The sequence below is a fragment of the Simochromis diagramma genome, unplaced genomic scaffold (genome assembly GCF_900408965.1).
Source record: "Simochromis diagramma unplaced genomic scaffold, fSimDia1.1 OVJJ01000216.1, whole genome shotgun sequence".
In the NCBI taxonomy this organism is placed as follows: Eukaryota; Metazoa; Chordata; class Actinopteri; order Cichliformes; family Cichlidae; genus Simochromis; species Simochromis diagramma.
In genome coordinates this window covers 238,322-250,514 of record NW_024386883.1, presented here as the reverse complement: position 1 = coordinate 250,514, position 12,193 = coordinate 238,322, and the positions used below count along the sequence as shown (strand labels likewise).

Sequence of the window (12,193 nt, the reverse complement as noted above, 5' to 3'; positions counted from 1 at the left end):
AGCTGACAGCTCATTTCTTGCAGAATAAGGTGCGTGACTTTTAGGAGCTTCGGGGGAAATTTGATAGCACCTCCTCAAATTCAGGGTGCTGATGGATCTTTCAAAAATGAGCAAAAGGCAGTGATGTGAGCACATTCAAAATGCACAACCTCTACAGAGGTCTACAGCGCAATCCGTCTTGCTGTGCGTGTGGAAACACACGTGCCGCATCCCTCTGTATGCTTATGCGTGAGAGACAGAGAATGACTGAGTGAGGGAGACCGGGAGCAATGGAGAATTTGTTAATTCAGCATCTTCAGTGGGAGGGGCGGGAGATTTGGGGTCTTTCCCTGACCAAGGACATGTGGCGTAGGAGTGCTGTTAAGGGGAGAGAAAAGAGGGAGGGGAGAGGCAGCCAGCTCAAGTTGATGGCTCAAGTTTAATGAGGCGTGGGTCGCAACCAGAGCAGCTGAAGGGCTGGCATCAGCCCGTCAGCTGCTCTGCAAAGAGACTTCAGAGCTGTATGGCACATGAATGAGAGCGGGGCGCAGGTGTGTCATCTCTTCAGTGACTTAGAACAGCTGGCTCAAGCAGGCATGAACTCACATACTGTACCCATACACTAATAATGCATTGCCTTTTATACTTAAAACCCCTAAAATGTAAATGTAATCCAGGCTAGTGAACAGTACACTCAGAAAAATTATGGTTCTTAAATGGTTCTTCAGATGTCTTCATGGTTCTTTAAAGAACCATCAAAGAACCTTTTTATTTTGTGGATGGTTCTTCAGCTATTACAAATGGTTCAAAGAACCATTGTTTGAAAGGTTCTTTGTGGCACCAAAAAATGTTCCTCTATGGCATCAGTCTAAAGAACCACTTTTGGTTCCAGTTGGCACCTTTATTTTTCTGAGTGTAGGGTGAAGTCAGTTTCCTCTGGTTAATTAATAGTTGAAGAAAACACTTGCATCTGTAGGGTTCTGACATTTTAATTTATTTTCTGTTTGAGCTCATCTTTGATCTCATCAGGATGGATATGTCCACACAAATAATACATGCCCTTACACAGCACATGTATCTTTAATAGGAATTATGTAAGAATTAAATTACCCTAACAACAAGGATGCTGGAATGACAAAATATTGAGACCAAAAGTGGTTATTAGTCAGTGGGAGATTATAAGTATCTTGATTTGGTATTTAAATGACTGCAGGTAAAAAAGCAGAGGTGTACTGTTCATACATGCTGTATGTGAGAGTGGATCATTTATAGAATTTATTAAAACACTAACAGAATTAAACAGGTAGACAGGTAGTCATTCATACATCCCTCTATCCATAATCACATGCTGTGTATGCTACCGTTGTGTATAGTGTATTATTTTACTTATTTTGTATTTGTTTGTATTTTATTTTGATTTTTTGATTTTTCTTCTGCTATCTGTGCCTGAGCTGAGGTAACGCACAAATTTCCCTGCCGTGGGATCAATAAAGTCTTATCTTATCTTATCTTATCTTATCTTATCTTATCTGTCCTTGGGTGGAGTAAGTAAACCACCTTGTATGCTGCCTCTGGGCTTCATCCTTCAGGACAGCAGCTGTCTGATGAGCTGAAGGTCATGATTAATCCAATAAAAGCTACACAGGGTCCTGTAAACATCACAGCCTGATACCAATTTTTAAAAAGTGTCTGACATAATAGAACTAACAAGTCAGACATCCACTTTCACAGCTACAAACTGCTACCCTCAACTGTGATTTAATTTCCTTCACAAGGACTCTTAATGCCAGTTGGCTTGATGCTACATGGTTGCCAGCAAAACCTGGCATTAATAGAGCGAATATAAGGCTGAACATGTGCACACTGCAGTGAGGTTTAAAAATAGGCTGAACAAAAGGAATGCTATTCTTTCAGCACCAACAGGACTGATTAACACTGTCGAATGCTATATAGGAGTGTTACACAGTTTCTTTAAACAACGTTTATTCTACATTGGAAAAAAAATGAAATAAAGTTTACCTAAAAACTCTGAGTAACAAAGAAAGAAATTTTACTCACTACTGGGGACTGTTTTTAATAGAAATATTCATGTATTAGTGCCTGTTTTCTTTCTTAATCTTCTGCTTCTGAGGGATTTCATCATAAGTGCGACCCCTCCCACAGTCCAAAGACATGCAGTTAGTGGGGATAGGTTGCGACAGACTGGCGACCTGTCCAGGGTGTACCCTGCCTCTTGCCCTGAGACAGCTGGGATAGCCCCCACTCCCACCTCCCACCCCCGCAACCCTGACCAGGATAAGCGAATGGATGGATGGATGGATGGATGGATGGATGATAAAAAAAATATTTCCATGTAATTTAACCATCGGTAAAAGTCACCGTCTAATTCTTTAAACATTACTGGGATTCCCATTAAAGTTGCTTAGTAGTGAAATCTTACCTGTGATGAAAGTGCCCCCTCTAGTGGGCTTTAAAAAAACACACCGTGCCTTTTCCTTCTGTTCTTCTCTGTCCTTAGCACGGTAGTTTTTTCCCCCTCATAATGCTTCCAACTTTGTGAAATAAAATAAAAATAAAATCTACTGAATCAAATGTGTCAGTGCGTTGCTCTGCCAAAGGAGCAGTCTGGTTTTTCAGTGGTTTTTTTTTTTTTGCTCCACCAGCAGAGGGCAGCACATCAACATGCCAAGAAGACACATCTATCCATAAAGTTGTCTCTGAAGAAGAGCGGCCCGAGGTGGCTCGTTGGTTGGGTGTAATTGACAGAGTAGAAGAGTAACGCTAACTTGGCCGCAGTAGTTAGTGAGGTGCTTAATATTGACTTGGACTTTGAAGGAATACGCTTTGAGCACAAAATTTGCTCAAGTCAGCCACGAGTGGGGCTGTTCATTTTCGCTGCCTCTGGATATTTGATAACTGACAACAACTGGTTAGTTAGCATTAGCTAACTAGCTAAGAAGCTCCCGAAAAGTAACGTCAAGGTTTGATTCAGTCATGTCTTCGGCCGGAGACTTCGGAAACCCTTTAAGAAAATTTAAACTGGTCTTTCTTGGTGAACAGAGCGGTAAGTCTGTTGGTAATTTTCAATGTTGTGGGATGTAGGATTTACATTTTTGCTCTGTTGAACATTTAGCTAACACCAGAGTTTGGTGGGTGATTAACGTCAACCAGCTAGCTAGCTAACGTTAGCCACGTATCGTTAACACTTGGCAGTGATGGCATTACGACACAGTAACTTGTTACGAACAGTTTCTTCGCCTTGGCCCGATTAAAAAGGTGATTCATTTCCTTCAAAATGAGTCATGTCTGTAAAAATGGACTCTTACTTAAGTTGTGTGACGGGCTGTGATAACACATCATTAACGGAGGCATCGGAAATTACCAAGTGTCATTTAACAGGATGTTAAATTATGAAGCACCAGCATTATTTTTTGGTATCTCTTCGTTATTGAAGGATAGGTGAACTTCAGGCAGACCCTGCTGTGTTTAGAAGATGTTCATAATACTAGAGTGATCATAAATGCATAATTTATGGACCCTGGAGCAACTTCCAAATTGGCCGATCTTGCCATGCAACATTCCTGCGATCTCCCTACTAATTTACACTCCTTCAGTGTCCACACAGAGGGTTCGTGTTGGCTGTTTTTCGTGTCTTAGGTAAAGCTGTGTGGCTGTTCGTTGTGTCGTCCGCAGTGTCCACAGATTTTAGGGTTTAAAGTAGAATTTGGGTTATTGGTCCAGCGTTGTCTCTTTCTTTGGAATCTACTTGCAACATATTTGAACTAGCTGTTTCATGTTGCTTTATTAAAACAGTATGAAGTTGGAATTCTCGGTAAAGAGAAAGTTGGATCAAACGTGAACTCAGATAGCCACCAAAGGACAATAGGGAAGACAAAAAAGGGGCTATTGTCAAGATGAGATTTTGCACTATTTATTCATTATTTTCCAGCAAGAAAGAAACAAAGAAGTCATGGCTTCTCCTGCTGTGATGTGAGAAGAATAGCAAACCCAATCACTCATAAAAAAAGGAAGCTAAATGCATAATAAACATCTAAACTGAAGAAATTACTTACAAGAAATGTCAGAACCACTACAGTGCACAAATATTTATTATTAAAAAATACCCAAGAAGAAAAAAAAATACCCAAGAACATTAAAAAATGCAAATGTAGAAAGAGGCCCTGCACACCTTTTTCCCAAAATATAAAACTTGTCTTTCAGTCGCACTGTGCCATAGACTGCATATAAAATAATACAGATCTCTTTGGAAAAGATGTGCGTTGAGAAGCTGCTGTGATAAATGAAACTAGGAAAGAATTAAGGAAGCCAAAACTTGATGACATTATTGACAAAACTGTAATAAATGTTTTTGCTGTAATATGACCTGTAAGTCCCACCAAGATGGAACAGACACACTGCGTTTATCGGACAGTGTGTGATAAGCTGTGGCTCCTTTAAGCCTTGTAAACAGCAGTGTTGTCTGTAGCCCTGTCACCATCCCTTGATGGACATTGTAACTGATAATGTAACTCGAGCTCAGCAAAAACAGTCTGAGAACTGGCAGCACTGTGTCAGTACTCAGAGCTACTGTGTGACTGTCCCTGATGTGTTAAAGGTGTTCATAAATGTTTTTCTATGAGATTAGAAAAAAATTGAAGCATTTTACAGCTGCAAAGTTTGTAAAGCGTAGTTTTGTGTGTTAAACAACATTACAGAGTTTTATATTACATATGGACACAAACCCTCCATTGTGGATTAAATCAGCACCCTGGATACACGGGTGGGGGGAGTGCAGACATAAATGGCAAACTTTGCTTACAGCCCTTTTTCTCTCTGTGTCTTGCTCAACCCTCTGACTCCTGAATTACTTTGAACAGCTGTGCACTACACGCTTAGTGGACAAGAGGGCAGTGGGAGTTGTGTGACATGAAGCTGCTTGCTTTACTCTGTTATTAGTGGTCATCATCTGTGGAAAAGGGCCACAGCAGCTGCTTTGGGTTGAATAACTTTAAACACATTTCATTTCTGCAAGCTTTCAGAGATCTGCGTAGTTTTTATTTAGCCCCAAAATAATTATTTTGATTACAGCTGAAATTATTAGTGAACCAGTTAAGAGCGGCTGGCTAGCTTTATGTTATTGTAAATTAGATATGTTTAGGTTTTAGACAGTTGGTCAGATAAAATAATCTGTTTGAAGACTTTGGGTGCTCAGAAAGTGTAAAAAGCATTTTCAGTTTTTAAATTTTGTTCTAATTGGGGGAAAATGTAGAATAGATTCAGTTATAAATGCAGTTCTTTTTTCCGGGGGAAAAGATGTACCTAATTCTTCTCCAAAATCAAAGTGATCATGTGGTCATTGCACTCTTTAAGAGTTTCTTGTTTGTGTTTGTGCAGTGGGAAAGACTTCATTGATCACCAGGTTCATGTACGACAGCTTCGACAACACCTACCAAGTGAGACTTAACACCTCCACTTTTAACTTTAATAATCATTGATGATGCCTAATATCAACAGCAATACTCATTGGAAATGACTGTGAATATTTGGTTGATTCTTTTTTTTCAGGCCACAATAGGAATTGATTTCCTGTCGAAAACTATGTATCTTGAAGACAGAACAGTAAGTTTATTTTTGGCACAACCAGTACCTCCGTTTTTGTTTTTCTTCTTCTTGTCCAGTTGCTTTTCTTTAGCCACTGAATTATGCTCTTTCTAACACACACAGAGACAGCATTTGTACGTTGCTACTGTGATCAGGAGTGTTGTATCCCCCTGGACAATCCTCCTTTTCTCTGTTCATACCTCCCTCAACACGAGTTTTCTTCCTCTCCTTCCTACCCTCCCATCTACTTTCTCATCACCGTTTTGAAATTAAACACCTTACTTGATCCAGTGAGGAGGGCTGATGACAAGTGAAGGGTGATTACTTCTTTCTTCCCTCCCAAAGGCCCAGACAGCTAGCTCTCTCTGGTGCTTATTCACTGCCTGCATGAACTACGTGCTCACCTTTCTCTCTTTTTATCTTTTCCCATTAGTCCAACTTTATTTCCTTTTATTAATTTTTTTTGTCACATAAACTTACCCCATTGGTCTATTTGTTTTTCTTGTTTCATTTTCATCTTTTTTTTTTTTTCTTTTTTTTTTTTTTTTTTTTTCTTTCCATCCCCTTTCCCTTCCTCCCCCACAGATTAGGTTGCAGCTGTGGGACACAGCGGGGCAAGAGCGATTTCGTAGCCTCATCCCAAGTTACATCAGAGACTCTGCAGCTGCAGTCGTAGTTTACGACATTACAAGTATGTGGCTCACCTGTCCACTGGGAGTGCCCTAGGTTATTCACATCGTTGATGCTGAGGAATGCATTGATTCCATTTAAATACACTAGTATGACCGAAGCATATTTTTCTTTTTAATTAAAAAAAAAAAAGTTGCACATTTTACAGCTTGTAACTCTCTTTGCTTATTGCCTTGCTGTCACTAACCACTGTGTTTTCTCACCTGAGGCCTTTTATCTCCATCTGTCTTCCAGATGTCAACTCTTTCCAGCAAACCACAAAATGGATTGATGACGTGAGAACAGAAAGAGGAAGTGACGTCATCATTATGTTGGTGGGAAACAAGACAGACCTTGCAGATAAAAGGTAATCTGTGTTTCCCTCCTTCTGCCTTTGTTAAAGTAGGGACTCCATGAAGAGCATAGAAGTGAAGTTATTGATTGCTACTGGTGACCTCACTGATTTTTTTTTCTTTCATGCATTATACCTGAAAGTGTCCTGTTTTGGGGTTTTTTTTTTTTTTTTTTTTTTTTTTTAAAGCCTTTTTTTGAATTTGTATTGTCTCTTGCTGTGAGTCTTTTAACCGTTTTATCTACCACAGGCAAGTATCTATTGAAGAGGGTGAGCGGAAAGCCAAAGAACTAAATGTAATGTTTATTGAGACTAGTGCGAAAGCGGGCTACAACGTAAAGCAGGTAAGTGTGTGTGTGTGAGCCGTGCTCTGACGCCCTGCTGTAGATGCTGCCTCCTGGGTTTCACCTCCAAAGGTCTCCCACTGAAAATAAAAGTCAGACTAGGTTCCCGAAGTTGCCCCTTTTCAGACATGGATTGCATAAAATTTTTGATCTGGTATTTGGACATGGAGCTTTTCTTTTACATTAATACTCATCAACGCTTCTTTCAAACATCCCCACTCTGACAGAACAAGCTACAGTAATCATGATTTTATTGTGTGCTATGCGCCAAATTTCACACTATAGTAAGTAGGATATAGTGTCCCAAATTATTCTGGGGGGTTATTACGCCACATTCTGTATATATGCAATTGCAACCATAAACACTTAGGTCAATTTTATAATAATTATAATGGATTGCATTTATATAGCGCTTTTTCTAGGCACACTATTCATTCACTCTCACATTCACACACTGGTGGAGGCAAGCTACAGTTGTAGCCACAGCTGTCCTGGGGCAGACTGACAGAAGTGAGGCTGCCATGTCGTGCCATCGGCCCCTCTGGCCAACACCAGTAGGCGGTAGGGTAAAGTGTCTTGCCCAAGGACACAACGACCAGGACAGAGAGCAGGGGGATCGAACCGGCACCCTTCCGGTTACAGATTAGCTTCCCAACCCCTGAGCCACGGTTGCCCCAAGCTTATAAATGACCACTAAGTGAACCACTAAATCCACACTGTAGGTTGTGATTTTCATGGACCAGTGTAGATGCTGGACTTTGTCCAGCGTGGAATAAAAAAGCCTGTTTAACATATGTATCAAAGGAGTGGCTTTGTGGCTTCTGCAGTATTTCTGGCAGTGAGACCATGGAAAAAAGCTGAAAGCTGATGTCTCATGCCAAAACTTTATTTTTTCCTCCCCTCACATTATTATAGTTTAGGGGATTATCCACAACAATCATGTCTTTTAGTGAGCTGAGCAACTCAAAGGTGGAGAAGTGATGTGCGTTTGTAACCTCTGCGTTTAGATGCCATCTGATTAACAGAATTGAGTGCATGTCTGAAAAGGGCTTCTTAGTCTAAATTGCTCTTGTTTGTGCGTATTTCTTTAAATAAAACGAGTATTCATCACCTTCTTGCTAAAGGTGATGAGAGTGTGTGGGTGTCAGTCTCGTGTATGGCTTTTCCCTGTTACCTGCAAGCTCCTCTAAAAGCTTATTTACAATCTTTTTACTCGTCTTGGCCTAGCAATGCCTTGGATCTCCAAAACCCTGTTTTTCAGCCAAACACAGATAATATAACATTTATGGTTGAGATGTTGGAAGTTTCACTTCTCTTCCTGTTTTTCCAGGAAGTTTACTGGGAAACCTTTGGTGCTGGGCAGTGGTGGCAGCCACAGCAGGAAGGGCACGGCTTGTTAATGCTCTTCAACATAATCACAGTGTCTGTGTTTCTTTTCCCCTGTCTCTGTGTTGATGTTTGTGGGGGTATGTGCGTGTCCTGGTGGTTGTTTGTGTGTTGTTCGCGGTGGCTCATCACAGACAGATAACCACAGAGGAGGGAGAACGGAGAGCGAAAGAGATGAATGTTCTGTTTATTGAAACAAGTGCAAAGACAGGCTACAATGTCAAACAGGTAGAGCGTGTGCACCTACATGTGTATGTGTTCTCATAGTCCTCTCTTCTGATTGGCTTCTATTTCACACGCATGTGTGCAAAAGGTGTGCTTTAAACATCAGTTTCCACTGGTCACTAGTGAAGAGAACTGGTTGTTTTTCAAGCTCTCTCCCCCCTGTAATGATTTGTATTGGCCAACCTTTTATCACAAAGTCTTAGAGATGGGGACCAGAGTTTGCAAATCAACAACCTGCACAGGTGAACTCTGCATGTCATAAGTCTGCTTCCACGACGCTCTTTGGTGGGGGCAGGGGATGCTGAGCATCATCATACATTTCTCTTGAATTTTATGAATGGATCCATTCATCGCTTAAAATCCTCCAAGCTTTGTCAATGGAAGATGTCACTAAAGCTCAGCTCCATCCTCTTTTCAAATCACTGATGCAGCACAGAAATTGGTTTACAGTGTCAGAGACACAAGCTGCTAAACTGAGATCAAATTTGATAAATCTCTCTTGGGTGTCTTTCTCTGTGTGAGTTTCAAGTGGACCTTATGCTTGATCAGTTAATATTAGGATTATACACAACATGCTGTGCCAAGTTCATTTTGTAATTTTTATCATGCCCTCAGTATATTCCTTGTCTGAAAGAATACATGCGGTTCTCTTTCCCTCCAGCTTTTCCGTCGTGTGGCAGCTGCCCTCCCTGGCATGGACACCACACAGGACAAGAGTAGAGAGGACAGTATCCTTTTGTGTACATGTCAGTGTCTGCATCTGACATGACAGAACAGAGTCAGAGGTCTCTTTGCCCTCTTACGTCTGTCATATGGATAAGCACGGCCACAGGGAGAATCGAGTGCAGAATTGTGACATCTCACTATTGTTGCTTAACCCACATGTCGTTCTAGATTTGTTTTACCAGTGAGGACACCTATTGAGATTCAGCTGGATGCCTGTTTTAATGAGTATAATATCAAAGACACTCTGCACTGATGGTCTATTTTTGGAGGGTATGAAACAGACTTGAAAGGTTTTGAAGTTTGTCCTGATACAGATCAGAGCAGACAGTGAATTCACATTAGTCAGTCATGCTCCTAGAAACGTGCCTAAGTCTGAACTCAGACGGAGTTATAAAGATGTTGTTATGATGTTTACTGACTTCAGCTTTGATAAGTTTGCCATGTAACTATAGCATAAGCCATCATGTGTCCATAAGAATATTTAAGATTACTTTAATATTCTGTCTAGCAATAAGTGGTGAAATACTGACCTCAGTTAAATGGAGACCAGTATGAGTCGTCACATTGAGTTGAAGCATCTGATCTTGTAAAATATCTGAACGATGATAATTTATTCCTGCCATTAAAAGGTAAAAACTTCAGCTAACACCCACAGAAGTTCATGTAGAGCTGAAAGACTTTCCAACTTTGGCACGCCATATACACAGTACAGTGGGTGGATAGCGCTCTTAACTCCCCAGCAGCCCAACAACTAGAAGCTTTTCTGGTGGAAGACCAGCTTTGCATTCTGTCTCATGCAGAGAGAGAATGCAGTATATGTTAACAGTATTAGTTTTAAATTGGCTTGCTTAATGACTCAGCAAATAGAAAAATATTTAGTTGGGGGAGGGTCTTTAAAAATTAACAAGTTCATTTTTGAAACTAAGAACTTTATTTTAAAACTTAAAAACCTCAACCCTTTTGGTGCCTGGTTTTGCCAGAGATCTCTTTCTGTTAAGCTATTTCTTCCTTCCCACCATCAACAAGTGCTCCATTATAGGGGAGTCCCTTTGTAATTTATTGTGAATGTGTCATAAACCAATACATGTGAATTGGGCAATACCACTGCTGGAGTGTGAAAATGGCCTCTACCTGTACAGCACATGTGGTCACTGACTACTTTAATGATCATAAAAATAATGTAAAACGTGCTGGCATTTACAATCACGGTCATCTCAGGCTAATTGAACACCAATGGGACATTTTGGACCATTGTGCCAAAAAAGTGTGACTGTCTTTCCTTGAGCAGAAATCTAGAGCTATTAATTTATTTATTTGTTTAATCAATGCCAATGCATTTCAGAGTTCCTTTTCAATGTTGTTTCTTAACTCCTAAACCTTTCAGTGATTGACATTAAGCTGGAGAAACCACCAGAGCAACCTACCAGTGAAGGAGGCTGTTCCTGCTAATGTTTCTATCTAATACATTCAGTTTTTCTGCGCCCATATCCTTCACTACACCCTCCACTGTCCCCCAGCCTGAAAAAGAACACTACATCCGTTATCCTCGCCATCATGGAAGTCTGGTAGCCCATCGGGCTGCTCTGAAAGTCACTTCAGTTGTACTTAAATTGAATATTTGCACTGTAACACACATGCATTGAAACATATTGAAACATTGCATATTTATGCTTGAACTAAGCCTTCTGTCATTTCAGCAGAGATGGTAGTACAAGAAAAATGAGAATAGTTTGTGGGTAAAGATGATTTTGAACCAAACTGAAAGACGATGTGTGTCAAAGTCATCAAATCAATGTATTTGTCTAAGAGTGAGAATCTTTAAAAAAAGAAAAAATAAGTAAATATTGCTTTAAGCTTAATAAGCACAATGTGAATGTGTTGTGTGCATTTGTCAGTTAACACAATAAGCGCTTTTGTATTTGATTGGCCGAAGTTAATTTAGGCGTTTTCTTCAAACTATTTTGTTTTTAACATTTTGGGATAAAATGAGGAAAAGGTTGTAGGATTGTTTCAAAGTAAATCATTATTTGGAGTGCTGGGTGTAGACATGTGTACTACACACCCATGAAGTGTGAGCTAGGAGCTTATTTTAAACTTGAGTCACAGTTCTCCCAACACGACCTGCACAGTCACGCAGTCTCACACCTACACACCATGGAAACCAGCACAAATGCATAACATGACTGCATCAAACACATTACCGTCCTTACTCCTCTGCCCACACGTCTATTGAGATGGATTATTTTTACCTTGGCTTCCATTTTCTATTACTTTTTATTTGGATAGATTTTTTTCCCTAAAGACTAGCTGACATAGATTAAAACTTTCTTAGATAGTGTTTGTAGATTTTCTCATAAATCCGACAATAGACATTAGATGTGGAGATATATGCCTTTTGGAGTTGAATTGTAGAGGGCTTCCTTGGCTTTGGATTTATCTAATTAGGTTTGGTATGCCGTTTTATCAACACTTCCTTGTTTTTATTTTTTGGCATTGATTTCTTGTTAGTGATGATTCTACATATGTATTTAATCCACAATGACTTGTAATATTTATTTCTATCAGATTCCTGTTTCTTTTGTATGGCTGTTAATATCTTCACTTTGGGTATGAGTTGCTAATAAAATATGCATCCAAACTGGACCACCTTTGACACTCAGCAGAGAGCAACTGCTGTTTCACGTGCTGCCTCGAAGTGGCACTTTGATCATACTGAAAATATTGTGCAATTTTTGTGTAAAACTACAGGCGAGAGTTCAGTTTGTATAGCGTTGTAGTCCTTAACGTTTCTGGAATGGATTCAAATGAAAGAATAAAAGTAAACTTGTCAACGCTGCTGGTATTGATCTGTGTTTCTGACATGTGTTTTGGATAAATCAGTTCAATATTTTTATTTTTTAAGTGCTGAGAT

General features: G+C 40.0%; 1 protein-coding gene across 3 annotated transcripts; it reads left to right on the top strand.

The window, feature by feature from the left end:
* The first annotated feature begins 2,693 nt into the window (after nucleotides 1–2,693).
* On the top strand, nucleotides 2,694–12,113 carry rab6a (RAB6A, member RAS oncogene family). Of its 3 annotated transcripts, none has more exons than XM_040032723.1 (8): nucleotides 2,694–3,043; nucleotides 5,374–5,432; nucleotides 5,545–5,598; nucleotides 6,166–6,271; nucleotides 6,505–6,616; nucleotides 8,466–8,559; nucleotides 9,218–9,284; nucleotides 10,667–12,113. In XM_040032723.1, the coding sequence occupies exons 1-8, from the start codon at nucleotides 2,974–2,976 to the stop codon at nucleotides 10,729–10,731; spliced, it is 627 nt and encodes a 208-aa protein (XP_039888657.1). In that variant the 5' UTR covers nucleotides 2,694–2,973; the 3' UTR covers nucleotides 10,732–12,113. The 3 variants fall into 3 exon arrangements, with proteins under 3 accessions (XP_039888657.1, XP_039888658.1, XP_039888659.1); XM_040032724.1 differs by lacking the exon at nucleotides 8,466–8,559 and adding an exon at nucleotides 6,852–6,945; XM_040032725.1 differs by lacking the exon at nucleotides 10,667–12,113 and adding an exon at nucleotides 6,852–6,945 and having other exon boundaries at nucleotides 9,218–9,258.
* Nucleotides 12,114–12,193: the final 80 nt, after the last annotated feature.

Bases quoted from the DNA above. Each gene is read 5' to 3' on its own strand.
- rab6a (XM_040032723.1), top strand. From the start codon at position 2,974: ATGTCTTCGGCCGGAGACTTCGGAAACCCTTTAAGAAAATTTAAACTG. The intron at 3,044-5,373 runs GTAAGTCTGTTG...GTGTTTGTGCAG, and splicing joins CTTTCTTGGTGAACAGAGCG to TGGGAAAGACTTCATTGATC. The intron at 5,599-6,165 runs GTAAGTTTATTT...CCTCCCCCACAG, and splicing joins TGTATCTTGAAGACAGAACA to ATTAGGTTGCAGCTGTGGGA.